Source organism: Cervus canadensis, chromosome 29, assembly GCF_019320065.1.
Source record: "Cervus canadensis isolate Bull #8, Minnesota chromosome 29, ASM1932006v1, whole genome shotgun sequence".
Lineage (NCBI taxonomy): Eukaryota > Metazoa > Chordata > Mammalia > Artiodactyla > Cervidae > Cervus > Cervus canadensis.
This window is the reverse complement of record NC_057414.1, coordinates 42,399,433-42,424,360: the sequence shown is the minus strand read 5'-3', so window position 1 is coordinate 42,424,360 and position 24,928 is coordinate 42,399,433. Positions and strand designations below refer to the sequence as shown.

Genomic DNA, 24,928 nt, shown 5'->3' with positions numbered 1-24,928 from the left:
CTAGCAAGGCTGATAAGTTGACCAAGGTTTTTCCACTCCTGCCCTTTTCCACATGCTGTTTCTCCTGCCAGGAAGGCTCTTTTGGTCTCATCCACCTTTTTTTGGCCTTATCTCTCTTGCCAGGTGGCGCTGGTGGTAAAGAACTCGCTTGCCAGTGCAGGAGACATAAGAGATGTAGGCTCGATTCCTGGGTGGGCAAGATCTTCTGGAGAAGGAAATGGCAACCCGCTCCAGTATCCTTGTCTGGAGACTCCCATGGACAGAGGAGCCTGGCGGGCTACAGTCCATGTGGTCGCAAAGAGTTGGACACGACTGGAGTGACTTGTCCCTCTTGCCCTGAAGACAGCTCAGCGACACTCCTGAGTGGCCTTCCTTGAGACTCCTGACAGCCATTCTCCCAGTCAGGCGGGCTCAGGGCCCCTTCTCAGAGCCTCCCTGACAGCCTGATGGCATTGGTCCTTGGGATGGCCTCCCCATGGGGGAGCCTCCTGACCCTTTGGCGTCCAAGCAGCAGGGGAAGGCATGCTCACAGCAACCCTCACCGAGGCCCGAGGCCCTGATTTCCGGAGACAAAGGTGATTTGGGGCGAGCGGGGCTCCCCGGCAGCCCCCTCCTTCCTGCCCCAGCTTTATTTTGGTTCTAGAATCATTCCAGTCGACATACTCGGTCCCCACCACGCCCATCCGGGTGCACAGTCGGCATTTCATGCAGTTAGGGGGAGGGGTGGAGGGGGACGAGAAGGGGGGAGTACACCTCACGGCCTGCCAGGCAGAGCCACTGGGTTGAAAAGAGAGGAGGGTCTTCCAGTCTGCAGGGGCTGGCAGGCTGCATGTCCCCCGGCCCTGGGCTGGCCTGGGGCACGCAGACCTCCACCCACTGGACAACCTGGCCTCAGGGCTGGGCCATGGCCACATCAGGTGGGGACAGCCACCGTCTGGCCTCCAGTCCCATGACCACCCCGGGGCCCCCCACCTCATTGGGGGGTACCTGGGTGAGCCTGGGTCTCCAGAGGCAGCCAGTCGGAGAACCCACCTCTCACCGGAGGGTGGGCCTGCAGGGCATGTTACCGTGTCTCCTCCCCACCCCCATCCCTGTGGCCTGGGGGACCCCCAACCCCTCAGGACAAGGGGCGCACCCCCACCTGCTTCTCTGGGGCTGCCTCTGGCAGCTTGGAGCTTGCCTTGGTGATACCTGGAAGGCCAGGCACACCTTCCCTCCAGCTGGGGTGGGGTGGGAGCCAAAGACTCCTGTGGGCCTGTAACAACCCTGCCCTGGCTTCCAGGCTGGAGCCCCCTGGGGTGCCATCCACACGTCAGAGCACCCCCCTCCCCAAGGGGCCGAAGCTGGGCTCCCCTGAAGCCACAACCTGCCGGCCTCTTCTCTTGCCCCAGAGCTCCATCCTGGCCTTAAATGTTTCTCCTGATGGCTCTCCCCGAGTCAACCCGTCGCCTGAGAATCTCAGGGTCTGCTTCTGGAGCTCAGCCTCAGGCATCTGGTGTTCTGATGGTTTGAACTGGCCTCCAGAGCCACCTCCTTCCTTCCTTGGGCTTCAAACCTGTCCCCCCAGCTCCATCCTGACCCCCCTCAACTTCCCCTCCTGACCAGCGCTCCGGCCACCCCTTCTCCAAGGTCCCGCCCCGGGGACTCCACCGCGTCCTCTCAGAGCCTGCGCCCACAGAGCCTCTCCCAGGCCCCCGGCAGTCTATATCCTGTCCACCCCATTGCCCCCCAGCCCCCCTCAGCTGAGGCGTCTCTCTTCCCCACAGGGCCTGGCCTGGAGGGACACCAACCAACACGGTGGAGCCAGGGCCTGATTTGTGTGGGCCTAACACAGATCTGGGTTGAAAAGAGAGGAGGGTCTCCCAGGCTGCAGGGGCTGGCCAGCTGCGTGTCCCCTGGCCCTGGGCTGGCCTGGGCTGGGGCTGGGCCTCTGGACCCCTGGGCCTTATGAGGGTTACAGTTCTAGGAATTAGATTTCACAGAGGATGAGGCTGGAGGTGCTGTCCCAGGTGGCCTGTGGGCCACCGCTTGGCCTGGTCCCTCGGCCTCTCCTCCTGCTTAGAGAGGGGCCCTGTGTCCACGGCAGCAGTGGAAGACTGCGTTTGTGACGCGGTCACAATCCTACTCAGCTTGGCCTGGGCTGGGCTGCGGCCCGGGACTGAGCTCTCTCCCTGCCTCTCCCAGCGCAGCTGCCGTGTTGCCCCCCATTCCCCGCCCCGGACCCCTGAGCCCTCCACAGGTCCTCGAAGCAGGGCCTCCATCTGCACCGAGATCACCGGGGCAGGGGGGATCTCATCTCCCTGATGTCCTAGGGGCTGGCCTTGTTCATGTCACCCCAGCCTGTGCCTCGCACAGCACCCAGCCCCCAAGACTCACAGGGTCCCTGTGCATGGCTTCCCAGCAGGGGTGGGGTGTGGGGAGCTCTGAGAGGCCAAGGTCCCCCCAGGCCGAGGGACAGACCTGCTGGGGATCTGAAAATGGGGGCACAGGGGTCCGATGCCTGGCTGTGCTCCCCGGGTCCCGGCCCAGTCACAGCTGGTCCTCAGTGGGAGACAGCCCTGGGTCCTCTGACATCCAGCCAGGCCCGTTCCTCCACCACAGCTTGCACAGAGGGATCATGATGGCTCACGGGGGCTCCACCGGGGACCCCGGCGTTCATGGTTCCAGCCGGACGACAGAGAAGGGTGTCAGAGCTTGGCTCATGCCAGGCTCTGGTGCCTGCCCTGGCCCTGCCCCGGCTGCTAGTTTCGCCGGACGGGGTGCCACATGGACACGGGCCTGCGCAGCGTGGCCAGCATCTGGTTCCAGTGGGTGGTGCCCATGCCACTGGCCGACGGCCCAATGATGACGTGGCCCACGTTGTCCCCACGGCCGTCACTGCTGCTCTCAGCCACCGTCACACGGAGAGACAGGTCCTGGGCAGGGAGTGACATAGGTGCTGGGGACCAGGGGCAATGCCAGAGGTCCCCCGTGGCCCCCAGACCCCAGCAGGGTGCCAGGCATGGCCCCCCTGAATCCTCACCTGTGACTTGTCTGACCCCACAGCCCCGCCTCAATGCTTCCTTTCTGGGTGAACTTGGGCAATGACTTGGGCTCTTTCTACCTCAGTTTCCCCATCTCTAAAACGGGTGGTACTCATAGTTCCTATCTGTTCCAGGAACAAAATGAGTTAAAAAGCGTACAGCACTTACAACAGTGACTGCATGCAGTCAGAACATTATGGATGTCTGATGTTGTGCCTGAGATAATATGCTGGACTCATAATTTAGGAAGGGAGGAAAGAAGTTGCTTGAGATCAAAGTAGTGAAGCTGAGACTGGAACCCAGCCTGACTTCTCTCCTTCCTCTCCCCCACCCCTCAGCACCCCCTCACCCCGCTTCGTCCCAAGAGTCAGCCCGCCCTAAGAGGCTGTGAAGCAGAAGTGGCAGGATGACCACCCAGGGGAAGCGGAGGGCAGAGGGGTGGCCTGCCCCATGAGAGTGGTAGGGGAGGACCAGCCAGGGACGCTGAGATGTCTGCCTGGATTCAGAACACCCAGAGTGAGGTGGAGTTCTGGGTTTTCAAATTCAGACAGGGTGTCCCAGGAGGGGAGACTAGGGGTTTCTGTACAGCCCCAGGGCCAAGGGGCAGGTTTGGGCTTAAGGTACAAAAAAGATGGATGGAAGGAAAGATTAAGGAAGGTGATGAGCTCCCCATCCTCTGAGGCAGGCAAGCCAGGTTACCAGTGTGGCCCAGGCCACATCCTCTGCAGTCCTCCCACCCTCGGTCTGTGATATCTTTGCCGGGAAGGGGGTCTCCCTGGAGCACATTGCCTTCTGAAGGCCAAGGGCGTCTGGGGAGGTCAGCCAGGCCTCTGCAGGCAGAATCTCAGGAGACCGGGGGCCTGACATCTGGGCCTTGGCCCAGCCCCGGCTCATCCCTAGGCCTGTGCAGTTCCCTCCCCTGGGAACCGTCTTCCCCCAGATCTCAGCTTAGCTAGCCCCACCTGCTGAGCCGAGCCTGGCTGCCAAGGTCTGGGTGTTCCTCGTGGGCTGGCACTGTCTGGGGACTTCCCTGCCTGTCCGCTGTGAGCGCCCAGGAAGCAGTGCCCGTATCCCCAGCACCCACCAGAGGGCTGGTACCTAGCGGGTGCTCAATACATGTTGTTCACTAGAAAGGTGATGGCTTTGGGTCTGCAGGAGTCCCGAGGATCGAGGCTGGAGGGAATGGAGGGCCCCTCCCCTGCGCCATCCCCCCTCACCTGGAGCACAGTGGCCGGCACGGAGAAGATCATGGCTTCATTGAACACTGGGTTCGGGTCGTCCCTCTTCACAGCTGTCTTCTTTTTGCTCATCTTCCTCCCATCCTGCAGCAGGTACACCTTGACGAAGGGGTCTGTGGGTGGGGAGGGGGGTGGCGTGAGGGCCACTCACTTGGCATAGACCTGCCCAGTCACGGCAGCGCACTGGTTCCAAACTCCCCAAACATTCACTGTTTTTTTAACAAAGCTCTTTGGCTGCACCAGATCTTAGTGGCAGCAGGCATGAGCTTCAATTTTCTTTGTGGCCTGTGAACTCTTAGTTGAGACATGTAGGATCTAGTTCCCTGACCAGGGATCGAACCTAGACTGCCTGGATTGGGAATGCAGAATCGTAGCCGCTCGACCACCAGGGAAGTCCCTCCAAACCTTCTCTATCACCATTCTCTCTCGAAGTTCCGTCACCAGTCCTTTCTTTCCTATTTCAGAGATGAGAAAACTGAGGCTCACACGCACATCAAGAGAAGATCTGGGCTTTGGACTCTGGCAGCCTGCCTCGCAGCCCATGTGCATGCTCCCCTCACGTGATGCTTGGGGGAGCTCCACAGATCCGTCATTTTTCACTCTATAAATGGCCCAAACGCAGACGTCAGCCCTGAGTCACCCGACGCCAGTTCAGTGGAGCCTGACTCAAGGACGTGCGGCTCTGGAATAACGAGTCGCTGTCTGCTCGTCACTTACCGCCCACTCGGTGTCCTTGCTACACCTGCCGGGACCCGGGGTCCCCCAGGCTCCCAGCCAGGCTCCTGCAGCCCTCAGTCTTCAGTTACCTGGGGTTGAGGTTCACGCAGACCTGAGACATCAGGCCCCGCCTGATACCCACACCGTCTCGGTGGCCCTGGTCCCCGTTTGGGATTTGGGATGCAGTCCAGCCTCTGGGATTGCCCGCTGTTTTCATACCAGTGCCCTAGCTTCCTGCTCTCAGAGTCGCATCCCTCCCCCCAGGGGCTCCCTGCCCCCGCTCCATGGTTCCCATGCTTCCCCAGCGAGCTTAATCTTCCCACCGTCCAGAGCTCCTGAGCTCAGCCTAGGCCGGGGGTGGGGAGCCTGGCGCTGGGCCCTACACCTGCTGATGCCCTCAGGTGCCCAGGGCTTAGCAGCTAGGGCACAGCTCCCACCTGCCACACGGAGGAGCCAGGCAGCCAGCAGGGCCTTACCCGCTGTGGTCTTGTCATTGGTCCAGATGAGATTCTTGGCTTTCACCACGACCACGGTAAGGCGCTCGGCCGTTGGGAGGTAGCTGAGGGACAGCAGGATCTCGCCCACGGCGTCGGCGGCCTGGAGGACAAGTGGGTGGCTCAGAGGGCTTCTGCCCTTCCTTCTCCATTGAGAAGTTGCTGCTCTTAAGGCTCCTTACCCCAGGGCACCAAGCTGGTGGGATTGAGAGAGGGACCCCTCCCCTACTCCATGGTACTCTCCCCACCTCCCACTGGGTATGGTCCTGCCTTGGAAGGAGGACCAGAGGTTGCCTGTCAAATGTCGCAACAAATGCAGTTACGTTCCCTCATTCCAGACCGAAGAAAACATTCTGTGGTAGTAGCACTTAGAGGGTCCTGGTGGACTGGAATTAACAGATCATTTGCTTAAATATTGGCTCAGATGATAAAGAATTTGCCTGCAATGCAGGAGACCTGGGTTCGATCCGTGGGTCAGGAAGATCCCCTGGAGGAGGGCATGGCAACCCCACTCCAGCATTCTTGTCTGGAGAATTTCATGGACAGAGGAGCCTGGCGGGCTACAGTCGATAGGGTCGCCAAAACTGAGTGATGAACACTATCATGTTCACTTACTTAAATAACAGTGATGCTCCCCAAGCACTGCTACACTTAGGAAGCTGAACTTCAGCTTGGCCTCCATCTGAAATAACTCACAGAACCTCTACAGGAGTAGAGCTTCTTAAGGTTTGGTGGTAGAAGCAGTAGAAGAGGTGTAAACAGTGGTCAAGGGCCATTCATTTGCATGCAGTAACCTCAGTTTCTCTGAATGTGGCTCTCTTTCTCTAATCTCCTAAAAGTGAAAGTGAAAGTCTCTCAGTCCTGTCCGGCTCTTTGCAACCCCATGGACTATACAGTCCATGGAATTCTCTAGGCCAGAATACTGGAGTGGGTAGCCTTTCCTTTCTCCAGGGGATCTTCCCAACCCAGGGACCAAATCCAGGTCTCCCGCATTGCAGGCGAATTCTTTACCAGCTGAGCCACAAGGGAAGCCCAAGAATACTGGAGTGGGTAGCCTATCCCTTCTCCAGCGGATCTTCCAGACCCAGGAATCAAACTGGGGTCTCCTGCGTTGCAGGTCGATTCTTTACCAACTGAACTAATCTAAAGATGTTGGCATTCACGCTGTTTTGAGGACAGTGGATTCCCTCATCTAAAGTATACACCCGTGAAGCCATCCTGGCACATGCAGGTGGGCAGACTGACCTTGTTCTGGTCCTGCAGGTAGAGCCAGCCGCTGAAGGGCTGTAGCGGGAGGTCAAGGACAGAGAGCTTCAGCTCCACCACCCCCGTGCTCACATTCCGCTCATCTTCATCGATACCAAACACTGAAAACCGCAGGCTCTTCTCCTCCAGGGCTGCGGGGTCCAGCGGGATGGAGAACTTCTCATCGAAGAAGATGGAGTAGGCGTTCCTCTGGATCTGCAGAGAGAAAGGGCGGTGGAAGGAGGTCCGACGCTGGGGAGGAGGCAGCAGAAGATGCCGGCGAGCCCATGGTAGGGAGAGAGCACTGGACGGGGGAGCCCGGAGGCTTGGGCTACCATCGAGCTCTGTTGACCCCACACCTCAATGTCGATCCTTTCTTTGGTGGCTCAGCCCTGATGATATAAAAGCCCCCTGTCCTCCTCTCAGAGGTGGCCATCTAGTGGGCTGGCATTCAAAGCTTAACAAACTGACCCCAACTAATTCCCATCCTCAGTGCCCATGGCTCCACAGAACCCTTGCCATGTGCCAGCTGAGATGGCCATCTTTCTGGCACATGTTCAAGTCCAGCCCTGGGGCCAGGCATACAGTGAGGAGGGATAACTGCCTGTGAAGCTGAGAGCCTTTGATGTCCAGCCCCCGTGGGGCCTGGCCCAGGATGCTCTGAATGTCATGGGGCAGATGGATGGATGGAATGATGAGGCAGGACTGGGAAGACTCTGTTCCTAAGCCTAGTCCTGCCTGGTGGGCGCTACTGGCCTCCTCCCAGGAAGCTGTGGGCTGTCCCCTGGGCAGGTGCACGCGCGGGCCCTGCTCCCCCCTCCCTGGGGGGCTGCCTTAGTCACTGCCTGGCGATATTTTAAGAGAGGAGCTGTCATCCCTGGTACCTTGCCTGAAGCCAGGCATCTGCCCCCCTATTCACTGAGATTGGCGAGCTGGGGTGCTAAGGCGCCTGCATTTCTGGGAATAAACCTGTCAGCACCTCCAAGTGTCCTGAGTCACACTCTCCAGTCACGCTCCGGGCTGAGGATAGGCTGTTACACCGACCTGGGAGCTGCACACCCAACCCGGTCACCTGCTCAAGCATCAAGGGCTCCTCCCCCATTGGACAAAGCCCACCTCCTGATCCTGACCCTGGCATTCAGGTCTTCTTTGGCCCTAAATTCCTTCCTCTGGCCAAACCAGCCTCTTGACTGTCCCCTGCCCATAGGAGTGCAGGCTCCCTGATCATCCATGCACTCTATGAGCATGTAGACGGAGAACTCTGGGGTCGAGTTCTGGATCTCCGGCTCACTTGCTGGGGATCTCATGGGCAAAGGACTTCCATGAGCCTCAGTCTCCTCATCTGTAAGATGCCCTCAATCCATCCCCCATCCCTGGGGCTAATGAGAGGGATGCAGATGGGCCGAGCGCTGTGAACCAGGTTCTCAGCACACATCAGGCTGTGGCGGCAGCTGTCAGCCTGTCCCCTCAAGGGAAGGACCCAGAACCACCCAGGGTCCTCCAGGCAGCTGAGGCCGCAGGCAGCGTGGCTCTGGGCCAGAGAACGCTTCACGGTTCTGACAGACAATCCATGCAGAGCTGACCAAGGACTGGGCTACGCACTTTTAATATATATACACACATAGTGGAGAAGGAAGTGGAGACCCACTCCAGTATTCTTGCTTGGAAAATCCCATGGACAGAGGAGCCTGGCGGGTTACCATCCATAGGGTCGCAAAGAGTCAGACACGACTGAAGAGACAGCATGCAGCATATATATGTATATTGGGCTTCCCTGATAGCTCAGCTGGCAAAGAATCTGCCTGCAATGCAGGAGACCTGGGCTTGATCCCTGGATTGGGAAGATCCCCTGGAGGAAGGCATGGCAACCCATTCCAGTATTCTTGCCTGGAGACTCCCCTGGACAGAGGAGCCTGGTGGGCTGCAGTCCATGGGGTCGCAAAGAGTCGGACATGGCTGAGCACTATATGTATTTGGCTGCGCTGGGTCTTAGTTGCAGCATGTGGGATCTAGTCCCTGCTGTCAAACCCAGGCCCCCTGCTTTGGGAGCACAGTCTTAGCCGTTGGACCACCAGGGAAGTCCCAGGACTTTGCAGATATTAATGCATTCCTTCCTCAAGCATGACGATGCTCATCTGACAGATGGGGAAACTGAGTCACGAGTGTTTAAGTGACTCACTCCAGGTCACACTTCAAGGAAGCAGAGAAGCAGGATTTGAACCCAGGAAGTCAGGCTCCACAGTGCTGTTCCTAAGCATACCCTGCACTGCCTCTCTGAAGCTGGCCTCCCCTTCTTAGCCCTACATTGGTTCTAGACCCTCCTGGAGTGAGGGGGCAGGGTGGGACAGGAGGGGAACGATAGTCTTCACCGCTGAGGAGCAGCCCGTTTTCAGCATGGGAAACAGGACTGGACACTGAGGCCTGGACCTCAGGCTCCTCCTGCTGTGGTCAGAGGCCGTGCTGGGCTGACCTTTGCTGGTGCCGGGCAGTATGGTGTAGACCTCGCTCTCTCTTGGCAAGGCGGGGGTGCCATCTGGAGCGGAAGCCTGGAGCAGGTTGCTGGGTCCCTCTTCATGCCCTTTCCAGCTTATTCTGCAGCCTCCCTCCCACTGCTTTCAGCCCCAAGAGCTGACCTCCAAGGGCTACATCACCAGGCTCCCTGGGGCTGGCCAGTAGGGGTCACTGGAGGGAAAACAAAAACTGGAGGGAGGTCAGGGTGCTTATTCCCCTGGTCCTTCTCAGCAGGATGGCTATGAGTTGATCGCACTCCTTAACCAAGGGACATAGTCCTTATCCAGATGGCCCTTGGCACACAGTGGTCTCTGGGTAACTTCCCCTGCCCCCATCCCCTCGGACCAGGATACCACGCCATCCCTGAGGTCGCCCTACATACCACCACAACTTTATAACGGTCCTGTTACCGAACTCTCCCCAAATGAGCCAACATGAACCTGTCATCCCTTCCCTGCCAGGACCTGAAGTTGACACAATTGACAAATGGACAGTTACACTGGATTCGTGTGGTAGGATTGCCGAGAACTGCACACAGTGGGGGCCCCCAGGTGGAGGCCCCAGACTCTCAGGTCTGTCCTCGCTATAGCCAGCACCTTCCACTCTGGGATCACCATCCAAACTCGCTCTCTGGCGCCCTCCTCAGATCCTGCCTGGTCCAGCAGCCCTGCCTGCAGGGGCAGGACTCCTGCGAGTCCGGGGCACACCCCGCCCCGCCCCTGCCCTTTGCCCCGCCCCTGCCCTTTGCCCCGCCCCTGCCCTTTGCCCCGCCCCCGCCCTTTGCCCCGCCCCCAAGCCGCCACTCACCCGGGAAATGCCCACGATCTGCTCGTCCGGCAGCAGGCTGACACGCATGAAGCAGGACTCGAAGCTGGCTTCCTCCCGCTCCAGGAGGTCCTTGCCCTGCAGCACAGCCACGTGGAGGGTGTGGGAGGCGGCGTCGTAGTCCATGCTCACCTCCACCTGGCCCAGCGTGAAGTCCTGCCCGAAGTTGTTGCTGACGGAGGAGACGGAGTTCAGAGAGTCGGCCGATTGGGATTTCCGGAGGGTCCCGTAGGGGGCCAGGTCCAGCTCGCGGCCCATCAGCTCCAGGGGCCCCAGCTCGCTGATGCTTTCAAAGGTGTCCTCGATGCTGAGGCTGCCTTTGCGACTGGGGGGCCCCCTAGTGCTGGCGCGCTGTGCATTCCAGGCCGGTACTCTCTAGGGTGAGAAGAAGGGGCGTGGGAGCATCGGAGGGCAATAGGCTTGGTCTTGAAGACATGTGGTTAGCCCGGTTCAGGCAAGACACCTCCTAGTTCCCCTTTTGCAAAAACAGGGCATGCCTTAGTCAGGAACATCCTTCTTTAGTATTATTTCATGTTACTTAGTTTTCTGTCTCTATCCAAGATACAAGAGAGCCTTTTCTCAAAATGTTTGTTTATATGAACTGAATTTCATTAATAAAGATGTTCACTGAGATGACGTGTAGGAAAAGGAAAAATAGTTAGCAATCTTAGTGTCCAGCAGAAGGGGAATGGGTAAGAAAACTAGACTACAGATACTCAACAGATAATGGAGCAGCCTCAAAGGAAGCTTACAAAAAGTCTACCACATGAGAAAGCTTTCATGTTGGATAACACTAACTCTAATAGGCAAATTTTTCTTTTCTCTAAGTTGATCTTGGGATTTGAGAAAACAAAAGCCTGTGTGCAGTAAGTATCTCCCTTGTTGGTAGTTTTCGTTATCGTATTTTTTAATGGCCCCATTAATTTGCTGTTAAGTGGATAGCCATAGTTTATGTTACTATTCCCCTACTGTTGGACATTTATCTTGTTTTTCACAAACATAAACCATAAAGCATTGAATAACTTTCTTAAAATCTCGACTTAAAGGACACAGTCCTTTTGACAGCTTTTGACACATGTGTCCAAAACGCTCTTTGAAAAAGTTGTGCCAATTTACAGTCCTCCCAACAGAGTAAGAGATCATTCCTTCCAAAACCTCAAATGAGTGAAGCACGAGGGGCCCTTGTCTGGTAACAGGTTCTGGCTGTGCTTTCTGGAACTCTTCATGATGTTAGCAAAATCCTCTGCCAAGTGTCAAGTGATGAAATGTTTAGCAATATATAGAGAGCCCTAAAAATGTTTACACTCCCTGATACAGTAATTTCACATCTGGGCATCCTTTCAAAGTACATAATCCCATACAAAGACAAAGTTTGACATATAAACCACTTACTGTATTATTTATGGTGGCATTTAGTAAATCACGGCACATACATAAAAAAGAATCTTATGCAGTCATTAAAATGATGTTTATGATCAACAATATGAGAAAGTGCTTCAACTTTAAGTGAGATGAAAAGAGTAGGGTGTTAAATTCTGTGGAGAAATGACATCCACTGTATAAAAACTATGCATGGAAAAAAGATTGGGGCGGGGGCTAGATTTAAAATACTGGAAAATAACTCATGGTAGCTTACCTCTGGGTTGTGGCTTTTGGGGAAGTTTTTCTTGTTTTTATTTTCCTGTATTTTTCACAAGATGGTGGGGAGGGTTTGTTTGTTTGGTTTTTTTTTCTTTTTTTTTTTTGCTTTGCTTTTAAAATTTGGCATCACGTGTGGAATCCCAAATTACCCAGTTTACCCAGGCCCCGGGAGTGAAAGTACAAAGTCCTAACCCCTGGCCCACAAGGGAATTCCCAGGATGGTGTTTTAAATGCAAAGCATTCATTCATTCACCAAGTATTCATTGATTACCTAGCTGGGCTCTGTTGGAGATGTGGAGGAGGACAAGGGACTCTGTTCACAGGAGGAAATTAACCGGGAGCGAGTTGGGGAGGGATTGGGGGTCAATCCTGAGAGTGGATGGTGGAGGCAGGGGTGGGGGGTGTGCACCCATGGGAACAGAAGCCTCACCTTCTGCCTGGCCTCTGCGTAGGTCTCACCATACTTCTGCTGAAGGTATCTGTAGTCATAGTTTGGGAATGGGGAGGGGCTGGGGAAGCTCCCCGACGTCCAGAGCTTCCACAGGCTCACGGCTGCAATTCCCAGCAGTGCCAGGGCCCCAGCAGCGTAGACACCCACCTCCCAGTCAGGGGGGCTCTTGATGACTGAAGGCAAGAGCAGAGTAGTCTCTCATTAATGGGCCTTGGGGCCTCTCAATCATTATACATCCCCACCCAGGGAGCCCCCAGTTCAGCACTGACTTGCTTATTCATTGAACAAATATATATATTTTCTAATCTTTATTGAATTTGTTATGATGTTACTTCTGTTTTATGGTTTGGTTTTTTGGCTTTGAGGCTCGTGGGATCTTCGCTCCCCAACCCGGGATTGAACCTTCACCCTTGCAGGTGAAGTCTTAACCACCAGGGAAGTCCCTGAATAAATATTTATTGAGTGTCTGTTATGCCAGGTGTCGTGCTGGGTGCTGGGGTTCCAGTGTGGAACGAGATATACACTCTCTGATTTCTGCTTTCAGCTGCTTTCCACAAAAACACATTTCTAGCAGGAGCAACACTTGGTTAGAGCAGATGAAGAGCTGAGAACAATAGTTAAATATTCCTTAGGCTTTACACGAATTGGGTTGTTCATGCCTCTTTGAGTTCTCTCAGCCTTTAGAGGACTTCTGCTTCTGGATAATCAAAGCAGACTTTTGGGATCTGGGGGGAAGTGGAAGGGGGCTTGGGGGGGAAAAAGAAATGATCCCCCTTTATGCCTCAACCTTCATCAAGAAGAACCCAATGCACATTAGTCGATGAATGGAAAAATAAAATGTAGTACTTTCTTACAGTGGAATATTATTCATCAATAAAAAGGAATGAAGTACTGATACATGCTCCAACATGGATGAACCTTGAAAACATCATGCTGAGTGAAGGGAGCTAGTCCCAAAAGACCGTATGCTGTATGATTCTATTTCTATGAAATGTCCAAAATAGGGAATCTCTACAGACAGAAAGTAAATTAGTGTCAAGGGCTGGTGCGGGGAGCGGTGGGGGGTGTGGAGTATGGGAATTCTTTTTGGGGTGATGAATATATTCTAAAAATTGACTGTGCTCATGCTTGCACAATAGACTAACTACAGCCCACTGAACTGTACCTTTTAAGTAAGTGAATGTATGGCATGTGAGTTTTATATCCATAAAATTATTACTGAAAGACAAACAACATACAAATAAAAACACTCCAACCAGAAGTGAGAGGTGGCTGTAGGCTGTGCAGGGCTTGGGGACAAATCTAGATGCTCAGATGCTTTTTGTGCACTGGTGAGTCAATAACTTTCCTTACCTGAGCCTCACTGTCCCCAAATGGTAATTAACCATCCCCTCAGCTGTGCTGGGTAGGTCCTCACCTAGCACAGTGCTTGGCCCATGGCAGAACCATAAATGTTAAGTCACTCTACTGGGAAACCTGGTTCTTCAATCCCCCAGAGAAGTCAACGAGACAGTAAGGTTCATTTCGGAAAAGACTGAACTGTTGGCAAATACAGTTCTCTAAAGCGTTCTCAGTGTTGCCTCTACACTGGGTTCAATTGGGGACACCCAGGCACACAAGAACCTGCCCAAGGTCACAGAACCAGGAAGGGGTGATGCTGGGATTCCAATTCTGGCCGCCAGACTCCAGAGCAAGCAGGGGTAACCACTGCCCCACCTGGCCTCTGCCCGCACAGGTCCCCAGCAGCAGGGGGGAGAGATGTAAGGAGGGTGTTTCAGGAGGGGAGGTTTCTCATCACACAGCCGTTGAGCACCTACTACGTGTGAGGACCCCCTGGAGCCCCAGGCTCAGTCCCTTAAGTGGGTCACAGTCCCCGGGGGTGGGCAAATCTTTACAGCACAGCGATGGGCGTCATGATGAGAACATCCCAGGAGGGTTTCGCAAAGAGGGACGCCCAATATGGGACATGCAGGAGCAGCAAGGAGTGTGCGGCCAGGGGACTTCCCTGGTGCTCCAGTGGCAAACGTCCCTGCTTCCAATGCAGGGGGCTGGGGTTCGATCCCTGGTTGGGGATGAGGACGGTATGCAAAGCTCAGAGAGTTCAGAGCACCCGGTTAACAGTAAGGGAAGGGGGCGTTTGGGACGGAGTCATGCAGCCCCGGGAGGCCCCAGCCCACCCTCCGCTGTGCTGAACCTGGCCAGCTCCACCAGAATTTACAACACTCGCTCCAGAGAAAGGCAGGGCCCAGCATTCAGCCCTGGCATTTACCCAGCTCTCCACATCCTATGGGGTCCCTTCCTTCACTTTGGGGATCTTCCTGACCCAGGGATTGAACCCAGGTCTCCTGCACTGCGGGCTGATTCTTTACCATCTGAGCCACCTGGGAAGTCTCTAGAGGGGAACTGAGGCTAATAGAAGCTAAGGAACACATCTCTTTATATTTCTGGGCTCAAGGCCACTGGGGTGGAAAATGGAGAGTCTGGTGTAGATGCCTCAGCTCCCGGAGGCCACGTCGCCTCCCTGGCTCCTGTCTCCTCATCCAGAAAGAGGGCATGACACCAAAATCATCCACCATCCAGTGGTCCCACCCGGGGTGGGAGGGGGGCACGGTTATTCTAAGGGAAAAATCTCAACAAGTTTCCTGTCTGCGGTGAGTCAGCGAGTCTGTATTTATGGCAGAAATCTGAAAACAGCCCCAAGGTCTGACCGAGGGGGCCAGTGGCCGCTGTCTCAGGAGGGACGGTCACTGGGCTTTGAGAATGACAATTGAGGTCATCGGGACGTCGCTGTGGCAATGCAGAGAACCGTCTGAGGCATTGTTATGAGAAGGGAAAAAAAATCAATCCCCGACACGGTATAACCACATGATTTGATGTAAAAATCACACAGCGTGTAGGCAAGGGCTGGGCAGACCACAGAGAGGCAAGAAGAGGCAGAAGAAATGCGGATGGAGAGAGAGCGAGCAAACCTGTGTGCTCCTGACTTCTGTTGCAAGAATGTAATTTGTGGAATAAATAAAATCAGAACAAGGAGCTACGGTGGGCCCAGAGCGGGCCAGGCTCTCAGACGTCCAGTCAGTGGGGGATGGGAAGGGGCTGGACCTGGTGACTGGAGAGTGAAGTGTGTGGGGGTGGGGGGGCGGGTCCCCCACCCAGACGCACAACCAGCCCAGCAGGCTCACTGGGGCCTGGGTGCTGGCAGGAGGCAGACACAGTCCACACAGGCAGTGGACAAGGCAAGGGGGCTAAGCATCACCAGGCTCTCCTGAGAGTGAGGGTCCCAGGGGCTGAGGGCCTGAAGCCAGCAGCCCGGTTGGCACAAAATGGGAGCAGGACAGACAAATCCCCAGGAAGCTGACATGAAACGATGACAGTTAATGTGCATTTATTTACTCATTTTATTGTGTACCAGCCTCAGGACCGTATGGGAAGAATTCCCCTGGGGAAGTGAGGTCTGAGCTGAGAACAGGAATGAAGAGAAGCAGCCTTAGGAATAATTGTTCCTCGCTTTGCCAGGCTCTGTTCCAAACACTTCCTGTATATTAACCCAGTGAGTCCTCAGGACAACTCTGAGAGGATGGTGCTATTATTATCCCTATTTTACAGACGGGGAAGCTGAGAGATAGACAAGCGATTAGCTGCCAGACAACGTGGCTCCAGCTCTGTGCTCGTAACCTCACACGGGTCTCGAGGACTTAGCCAGGCAGAGGCAGCGAGCGCTCCAAGTGAAGGGCATAGCATGTGCAAAGGCCCGGAGGTCGGGGGAGAGCCGTGTTTGCACAGTTGGGCACTTCACACATGTTAGCTCACAGAGGCTGGCAGCATCACCCCCAGTTTACAGGTGAGTAAGTGGAGGCTCAGAGAGGTTTCATCACTCACTGAAGGCCACGCCAGGGCCTGGGCCAAGGCCTGTGAGCCTGCAGGTGGAAAGTGAAAATTCCCGGCTGGGAGTTGGGAAAGGTGGTCTGCCCTTCAGCTCTGCCCTGGGCTGGCTGGGGGCTGAGCTAGGGAAGGAGCTGGAGGAATGGGGATCTGCGGCCTGGGAGACCTGGGTCCATGTCCTGGGTCTGTTACTTAGTCACGGTCCCTTTCCTGAGCCTCCCTTCTCCCATCTGTAAATGGAGAGGGGAACAGAGGGAGAAAATATGGCGAGTGCATTTCAGCTGTGATACCATCCGCCATCAGCCTGAGTGTGTCTGGTGTCTTGAGGCTGGTCCCAAGGGAGCTGCCATGGCTAGACTGGATGACCACTGGGTTCAATATCCTGTGCATCTAATATCAACCTTCCTGGTTTTCCTTGCATTTGGCTCCAGGAATGCCCCCAGGGCAGTGGATTCCACACGACAGGCTCAACCTTAGGGAGCAGCAGGACAGGGGCCTCCTGGGGGATCCCCTCAAGTCCTTCCATAGGAAGGCAAGCGACTGGAAGAGACAGAAGAAGAGACCTCAGACTGGTCCCAATCCGGTGTGAAAGTGATAGTGGTAGTTGCTCTGTCATGTCCAACTCTTTGCAACCCCATAGACTGTAGCCTGTTAGGCTCCCCCGACCATGGAATTCTCCAGGTAAGAATACTGGAGTGGGTGACCCTTTCTCTTCTCCAGGGCATCCTCCCGACCCAGGGATTGAACCTAGGTCTCCCACCTGGTGGGCAGATTCTTTACCATCTGAGCCACCAGGGCTGTGTGACCTTGGGCAACTCTCTGACTGTCCTTATCAGTAGATCGGGGCTATGACTGGGGTCCCACCGACACCCCTACCCCGGGCCTGGTGGGAGGGTCCTGTGAGGTGGTTCACTGGCCGCGGGGACTCACCGCTCAGGTGGTGTTCTGCCACATCCACAGCCATGCCGCCTGCCGCCGGGGCTGAGACTGGAAGGGAGAAGAGAGTCAGTGGAGGGGGCTTCAGAGGGTCACCACCCCCCCGCCACGCCCCACATGCCCAGCATCCAGCGCTCACACTCAGGTGGAGGGGACCTGGGCAAATGTAGTGGACTTTTATTTATTTTAAACTTTTTATTTTGTATTGGGGTATAGCTGATGAGCAAACCATGTTGTGATAGATTCAGGTGAACAATGAGGGGACTCAGCAATACATGTACATGGATCCATTCTCCCCCAAACCTCTGTCCTATCCAGGCTGCCACATAACTGAGCAGAGTTCCATGTGCTCTACAGTAAGACCTTGTTTGTTATCCATTTAAAATACAGCAGTGTGTATCTGCCCATCGCAAACTCCCTAACCATCCCTTCCCCTGATCCCTCCACCACCCCCTGGCAACCATAAGCTCCTTCTCAAAGTCTGTGAGTCTGTTTCTCTTTTGTAAGTAAGTTCATTTGTATCACTTAAAAGTAGCAGATTTTTAAAATAGCATTTTATTTACTTTTGGCCACTCCCTGTGGCTTTCCAGATCTTAGTTTCCAGACCAAGGATGGAACCTGGACCCTCTGCAGCGAAAATGTGGAGTCCTAACCACTGGCTGCCAAAGATGTCTCTAAAAAATAGCATAGAAAATGTCCCTTAAAAAAAAAAAAAAGTAGTGTTTAAAGCACTTTTCAAGCACTCTGAAACCTCATTTCAGAGTTGTTGTTGTTCAGTTGCTAAGTTGTGTCCGACTCTGCAATGCCATGGACTGCAGCACACCAGGCTTCCCTGTCCCTCACTATCTCCTGGAGTTTGCCCAAGTTCATGTCCATTGAATCGGTGATGCTATCCAACCATCTCATCTTCTGCCACCCTCTTCTCCATTTCAGGGTTGCCAGATGGAAAAAAATGCAAGATGCCCAGGGACACGTGAATTTCTGATTCATTGTTGGTAAAAGTATGTCTAAATATTGCATGGGACATGCTTATACTAAAAAAAAATTCACTGTTTATCTGAAACTCAGAAATTACTGGCATCCCGTATTTATATTTGCTAAATCTGGCAACCCTATTTCATTCCCATCCTACCAACAACAGACTGACCATCAGCGACTTGGCTACTCATTAGAGCAGCCCCCTCAGGTGTTCCCTAGGACTGAGTTCAAATGTTTTTGTTTACATTGAACCGGAAATGCTACATTTCTGCAATATTCTGTTATCAGTCCTTTCTCTGCTTGGGATGGTTTCCTCCCCATCCTCCACTCCCAAGTTTTATGAACCACTGAAGGTTTGACTAAGGTGTTCTAGAAAGGTCTAGAAGCTCATACAACCCATTACCTGAAGCCAGGCGACTGCTCAGGTTTTATTACTGTGTTTGCTAACAAGTAAACCAGCTCGCAGACATGCTCTAAGTGGGGTGGGGGTTTGCTAAAGGAAGGCTGGGGTGAGCTGTAAGGATCTCAGCTCAAGGGACATGGAGGACAGGATGGTTTCCACCCTCTGCGTTCCTTCGGGGTTCCGAGAGGTGGTTACCAGCAGGTAAGTTGGGGTGCCCGTGGGTTGGGGGATGCGGATGACGTGGGTGGTCAGACCTTCAGAGTGTCTGTCTACCCAAGGGCAGCTGCTTTTCTGTTCCCACGGGAATGCCAGTCTAGCCTGGCTAGATCTGAAAAGCCAGATACCGGTATTTTTTTAACATGCAGTTTCTTGATTTTTAAATGTTGCAAACAATTCACAAAAAATCTAAACACCATTCAGTAGAAAGTAAAAGCTCCTGGGTGGTGACCCGTTTACAACTCCTCAAAGGAGGCTGTGGGCTCCCTTTGGGACTGGGGTCCAATCAGGGAGTGAGCATTTTCTGGAATCCTGGGGTTCTCCCCAATTTGTAGCTTTGAAGTCAAGAAGCGGGGGTGCCGCTTCCTGATCTAGACAGGGTGTTCCAGCACATGTGGAAGTGCTATGGGTCCCAGGGCAGCAGGCCTTGAGAAGTCAGGGAGGATAGGGCCCTGGGGCGAAGCCTGCCCAGGTCCACAGACAGCTCCTTGCTCCCTCCCAGGTCCCTGACGATGCCCCTACTCCCACGGTGAGATGTGAGTTGTCATGGTGATGGGAGGGCCGTACTAACTAGGAAGGGCTTCACCCATGCCAGTTCAAGTGGAAGCTCATTCCTGGAACCTGGGCTGGAGATGGTGATAAGGACCTTGCCAAGTACTTCTTACACTCAAGCTGTAAGCACTTTGCATATACATTACCTCATTTAATCCTCTAACAACCCCTTGAGGTAAGGACTATGATTATCTCTGGTTTGCAGAAGAGAGCCCTGAGGCAGGGCAGTGAAGTCTCTTGCCCAGGCAACACAGCTAGGAAATTGTTCAGTGCAGGCCATTCTGTTCCACACTTGCTCCCTAACCCCTGTGCCTTACTGTGGGAGGGCATATGGCTTCAAAAGCTGTCTGAGAACCCGCGGGCCAAATCAGGCACTGTGTACACGCCCAAGGCGGCCCTAATTCCTGGCAGAAGGGGTTCTGGATATGTTGAAACACACATGTTAATATGAACACTCATGTCCCGGCCTGCCTCTGTCTTGCTTGGAATCTGGTCATATTATCGACTTTATTTCCTGCTTACCTGGCCCAAGCTGACTTCCTGCACTGGGACAGCCCATGGCAGCAGCATACTAGAGTGGGCTGAGGACATCCTAGTGGCAAGTTCCTATAGTTGGGGACCGAACCCTGTATCTGCCATATTGGGCATCTGGCCGTCAAGGAGCCCCCATCTTTCCAAGGCTCCCACATGGCCCACCCTTTCCCCTCCCCTAATCACAACACCCTGGGAGCTGTGCATTCATTGAAGGCACCATTGACTAGGCTCAGCCAGGCCAGAAGGTCCCATAGAGAACCCCTGTGAAGGGGCAGAGGCCAAAGCACCTCTGCCTGAGAGGAGGGAGGAGAGGAAACAGAGAGGTTGAGGTTCTTGGGAGGAGGGCAACCTGAGCAAGCTTTGAACCCCAGATTTTACCCCTCACTAGCTCTGAGCCTCAGTTGTCCCATCTATAAAATGGGGTTTATGACTGCCTGATCAGGGTGTCAGGAGGGAGGAAGGAGAAGGAAGTGAGGTGGGGTTTGGCAAATCTTAGCTGCTATGATTATTAGCCTGTAAATGGTCCAGTGAAAGTGAAAGTGTTAGTTGCTCAGTTGTGTCCGACTCTTCGACCCCATGGACTATCGCCCACCAGGCTCCTCTGTCCATGGCATTCTCCAGGTAAGAATACTGGACTGGGTAGCCTTTCCCTTCTCCAGGGGATCTTCCCAACCCAGGGATTGAACCGGGGTCTCCTGCACTGCAGGCAGATTCTTTCCCATCTGAGCCACCAGGGTCCAAAAGGCCCCCAAGCCCCCTACTTTGAGCAGTGGAATCGTGTGGGCAGCACTACCAGCCTGCAGATGTGGTATGTTTGTCTCAAAGTGAGTTGCCAGCATTCAAAAACTGGGGAGATTTCCCATTGAAAAATGGGTTTGTTTAAAAGAAAATAGATTTTCGGCTTCCTTTTAAAAGTTAGATTTAGGAATAATGGGTCTCAGCCTCCCCCACCCCAGAGCCAGAGCTGGAGCTGAGTAGGCTGCGCCCTTCAGATGGGGCATCTGCTCTTTGGACCTGGCATCTTCTACCCTTGCATTCACTTCCAGAACCTGCTGGCCCCTGGAAGCATCTTGGTTCATGAGCATGGTAAGCAGGCTTTTGGATGAGTTAGAGAAGGTTCAGAAAGGTTAAGTGACTTGCCCAAAGCTGCACAGACAGCCAGGAGTGGTGGAGCGGTGCCTGCCATCCTGTCCAGCGCCTTGTCTATTAGTAGCCACAGCCCTGTGTGGACTTCAAAGACGCCCTCTCCATGGCCTTGCTCAAGACCTCTAGGGAGCAGAGCCTGTCATCATCCCCACTCCTCAGAGGATGAAAGTGAGGCTCAGAGAAGGTCAGTGAATCTGCCCAAGGTCACCAGCCAGTAAGCAGAGAGCTGAGACAGAGCCAGAGCTGGCTCTGCAGCCAGCGCCCTTCCTGCTGGCTTTACTTACCACTCCTGAGACCCCCTGACCCCATCCCACTCACTATGATAACCTCGGCAGTCTCCTGCTGGCAGCCTGGAGGTTTGCCAGGCAGAGGGGCTGCGGCTCCAGCTTGGAACACGATGCTGACACGGCAGATCCGAGGCCAGGGCAGCCTGCGACCAGAGCTGCCCTGAGTTCCAACATGCAGGACGGGGCACAGCGCGGGTCGGTCAGAGTCATCCCAAACCCTCATCTGAACCTTGTCCTGACACTCTTCCTCACTCCATCCATTCATTCTGGCCCCAACCCTCCACACCCTAAATTGCAGGGAGTTTGCTCACTGAAAACCCCTCTAGGTTCAAATGCAGGCTTAATCATACCTACCCAGAAACACCTACCTTTTGCTGTGAGAATCAGACATAGTCCATGCTAACTGCCTCCCGTGGTGCTTGGCTCCTTGTATGCATGTGATATAAACCTGACCACTGAATGGGTGAACGGATCTCCCTTTGACAGATGAGGAAGCCAGGGCTGGAGTCACTCAGCCTATGAGTAGCAACACTGGGACTGACTCCAAGGTGCGATGGATCTGGGCCTGGGCTCCTGGCCACCATGCCACCTCCTGAGCAGGCCTTTTGGGGGTGGAGATGGGTGGGAAGACCTGCCACGAGACTTACTGGAATCTGACCACGGGCCGAGGACCCCTCCTGGGCTTATCAAGACATGGCTTTCCAGGAATTTGGTGACTCTGGCAGGGGTGGGGCTCCCCCTCACCCCATGTCCTTGCTCGGTGCCCCTGAGCTAGCAAGCTTTTGGCTCCCCTCACCCGGAGGCCAGCAGGCAATGGGAAGGATCAGGGGGTGGGGACAGGGGAGCCCTCGATCGCTGACTGGGAGCCTCTTTAGGAGCTTCAGGTTTGAGATCCTTTTCAAGGGCTCCCTCCCACTTTCTGGAATAACCATATCCTGCCACCGTCCCCTCCCTAAAGCCCACAAAACCACAGTACAAACTGGAGAGGGTGGTGGGAGCTGGCATTTCCTGGGCACATACTGTGTGCTGAGTTCTGTACCAAGGGCTCACCAGGTGTTATTTCAGCACACCCTCCCTGCTGCCCTCTGAGAGGGCTGCTCCTCTGCCCACTGCACTGGTAAGAAAACTGAAGGGCAGGACACTACTTGCCCGTAGTCACCAGCGCTGATGAGAAGCCGGGTCCAAGCTGGAACCCCAGGCTGGGAGACCCCACTCTCCAAAGTTGCTTGGGGAAGGCTTCAGATTTCAGGGTGGAGAGGCCAGGGGCTTGGGTCTTGACCCTTCTCCAGACTGGCTGTGTTCCTTTGGGTGAGTCTCATGCCCTCTCTGAGCCTCAGTTTCCCTATTTCTAGTAGGAGGCATAGCTGCTGCTGCTGCTGCCCAACCTGTCACCCACTCCCTAGCTTCGGGAAGAGGCTGACATTCCAGGGAAGAGGTTGACATTCCAAGGAAGAGGTTGACATTCCAGGGTGCAGACTTGCCAGGTGCTTTGTGGGGAGGGTGGCCTCAGTGGCTGAGGGGGAGGGGCACCCAGTCCCTCTGCAGCCCATGGAAGAGGGGTCACTAGGATGGCTGGCTCAGGGATCCTCCACCCACAGGCCTGGCTCCAGGTCCCCCTGTTTGGCCCCAGTTCCCCCCACCTTCAGCCCAAATCTACAGCCCCAGGGCCTTGAGACTGGCAGGCTTCCTCTCCCAAAATGCAATGGTATCAAAGGTTGGCAGAGAGACCCTGGACAGCTCCCCACCCAGGCTGGTGACAGCAGACAGAGGCTGAGGATCCCCTTGGTCCCCCAGGGCCTCCTGGCAATGGGGTGCGACATGAGGCATTTCCTGAAAACCCAGCACCCATCCCGCGGGGACCCTCAGGATATTTGGGGACCGAAGCGTTGGGGGGCCGACCCTGGAGCTGGGAAGGAGGTGCGAGGCGGGGCCGGGGCAGCGGGGGCAGGCAGGGCGCTGTGCGCGTGAGGGGTGTGCGTGCAGCGCGGGCGCCGGGGAGGCGTGTAAATGGCCGAGAGAGCCGCGTGTGTGCACACGCGGGGCGGGCGTGCGGGGCGCGAGGCGATGCGCAGTGCGCGGAGTGGCCGGGCCGGGGAAGGGCGCCCGGCGTGCGTTGTTCCGGGCGTGTGTGTGTGCAAGCGCGGCGCGGGTGTGCGATCCGCGCGGGTGTGCAGATGAGCGGGGCGCGCGGAGCCCGGGGGTCCCCGGCGCTGCGAGGGGACACTGCGTTCATCCGCGCTCGGGGCGCGTACTCACCCCGGCTCCGCGGAGGGGCCGCCGCTCCGGTCCGGGTTCAGGCTCGGGCTCCTGGCTCCTGGCTCCCAGCTCCCGCCGGCCTCCCGCAGCGCGCACGCACCGGCGCCAAGCTCGGCGGTCGCCGGCGGAGCCACCCCTGCAGTGTCGCCCCGCGCCCGCCTGGGAGGAGCGCGGCGCGGGCCGGGGGCTCTGCCGGGCCGGGGCGGCAGTCGGGAGCTGCGCCGCAGTCCGGGCACGCTCCCAGGAGCCCGTCGCGCGCTCCCTGGCGCTCGCCCGCCCGCTCTCTTTTTAATTTAAAGTGACAACCCCGAGCGCTCTCTCCGCTCCCGGGAGCTGCGTGGCGCTTCCGGGGTCTGAGCCGAAGATCCCCAAGCGCGCCTCGGATCCCAGAGGTCGTCCGAGGCCGAGATCAGCCCCACACTCCCAGGCCCAGGATGAGTCGGAGTGGGGGCTGGGGATGTGCTGACCATGAGCTCCGGGAGCACTGGGCTCCAAGTCCGCAGGCCCCGGTTCTAGCTCAAGCGACCGCACCCTGTTATCCTGTGCCCATTCTAGGCCCTCAGTTTCTTTTTCTGTAAATCGGACTTGATACTGTGCACCTCCTAAGTACCAATCAGAAAACAGGAAGCGGCAGGTGGCCCCTTCTCTGAATGGTAAAACAACGTCATCTCACTTCTCACAATGACCTAATGGGGTCGTGGTCATTCCAATCTCTCTCTCTCTTTTTCTTCCCTTTTTAGCAGAAAGAAACAGCCTCAGAGAGGTGAGATGACCTTCCCAAGGTCACAGAGCCAAGTGTCAGCCAAGACTTGAACCTAGGTGGATGTGACTTCAAAGCCCGCACTCTTAACCACTTAGGGGTCCGTGCTTTTCTTTCCAAAGGAATGAATGAATCATTCAGGAGATATTTAGGACACCCCCGCTGGATGCTAGGCACAGGGCCAGGTGTGGGCGATCTTCCATCTTCCGGGAACAGGGGGACAGGTCCCTCCCAGCCGGCACAGTCTGGCAGGGAGGCGCACACGCATTGGGAAGGGCTAGGATGTGTGCTGGAAGGTGCCACGTGCTGTGGGCGCAGTAACCCTGAGAGCAGGCTGGGTGAGTCCCTGGTGGGGCTTCTCAGGGGATCTGTAGGGTCTGGGGTGGGATAGGATGGGGAGGGGGCGAGGTTCTCAGGCGGCGAGCCCGAGTGCTAAGGCAGCAGTAGTCTCTGGATCATCCACCCTCTGGGACGTAGAGACTGAGGGCAACCTGTGGGGTCTAGGGGCTGGGTCTGTGCTGGTCTTGGGGCAGGGAGGGGGCACCCTTGATCTAGAAGGCAGGCGGACCCCGGGGTGCCAGGGAGGCAGTTTCACTCTCACTCACAGGGGGCATCCATTTTTCAGTTCATTTTATGGATTCTGAAGAAAAAGGAGACAAAAGGCATTAATTATGCTCCTTGGAAGGAGGAAGGGCCATAGACTCTCACTGACATTTCTCATTTAACTTAATCTTCATAGCCAGCCACCTGCAGTTCGGGATGACTGACCCATTTTCCACATGAGGACACTGAGGCACTAAAGGGCTCCCGGTTCAGGTGGGAGCATTGAATTA

The 24,928-nt window shown here is 55.5% G+C and overlaps 1 protein-coding gene across 3 annotated transcripts; it reads right to left on the bottom strand.

Moving 5' to 3' along the window:
- Positions 1-575: 575 nt before the first annotated feature.
- On the bottom strand, positions 576-24,050 carry SYT12 (synaptotagmin 12). 3 transcript variants are annotated; one of them, XM_043452533.1, is made up of 8 exons: positions 23,336-24,050; positions 16,958-17,014; positions 12,125-12,318; positions 10,036-10,428; positions 6,718-6,933; positions 5,455-5,575; positions 4,241-4,374; positions 576-2,915 (listed from the first exon to the last, which is right to left on the bottom strand). In XM_043452533.1, the coding sequence occupies exons 2-8, from the start codon at positions 16,989-16,991 to the stop codon at positions 2,742-2,744; spliced, it is 1,266 nt and encodes a 421-aa protein (XP_043308468.1). In that variant the 5' UTR covers positions 16,992-17,014; positions 23,336-24,050; the 3' UTR covers positions 576-2,741. The 3 variants fall into 3 exon arrangements, with proteins under 3 accessions (XP_043308468.1, XP_043308469.1, XP_043308470.1); XM_043452534.1 differs by lacking the exon at positions 23,336-24,050 and having other exon boundaries at positions 16,958-17,020; XM_043452535.1 differs by lacking the exons at positions 16,958-17,014; positions 23,336-24,050 and having other exon boundaries at positions 10,036-10,528; positions 12,125-12,255.
- Positions 24,051-24,928: the final 878 nt, after the last annotated feature.

Bases quoted from the DNA above. Each gene is read 5' to 3' on its own strand.
- SYT12 (XM_043452533.1), bottom strand. From the start codon at position 16,991: ATGGCTGTGGATGTGGCAGAACACCACCTGAGCG. The intron at 12,319-16,957 runs GTGAGTCCCCGC...TCTTGCCTTCAG, and splicing joins GGCAGAACACCACCTGAGCG to TCATCAAGAGCCCCCCTGAC. The intron at 10,429-12,124 runs GTGAGGCTTCTG...TTCTCACCCTAG, and splicing joins ACGCAGAGGCCAGGCAGAAG to AGAGTACCGGCCTGGAATGC.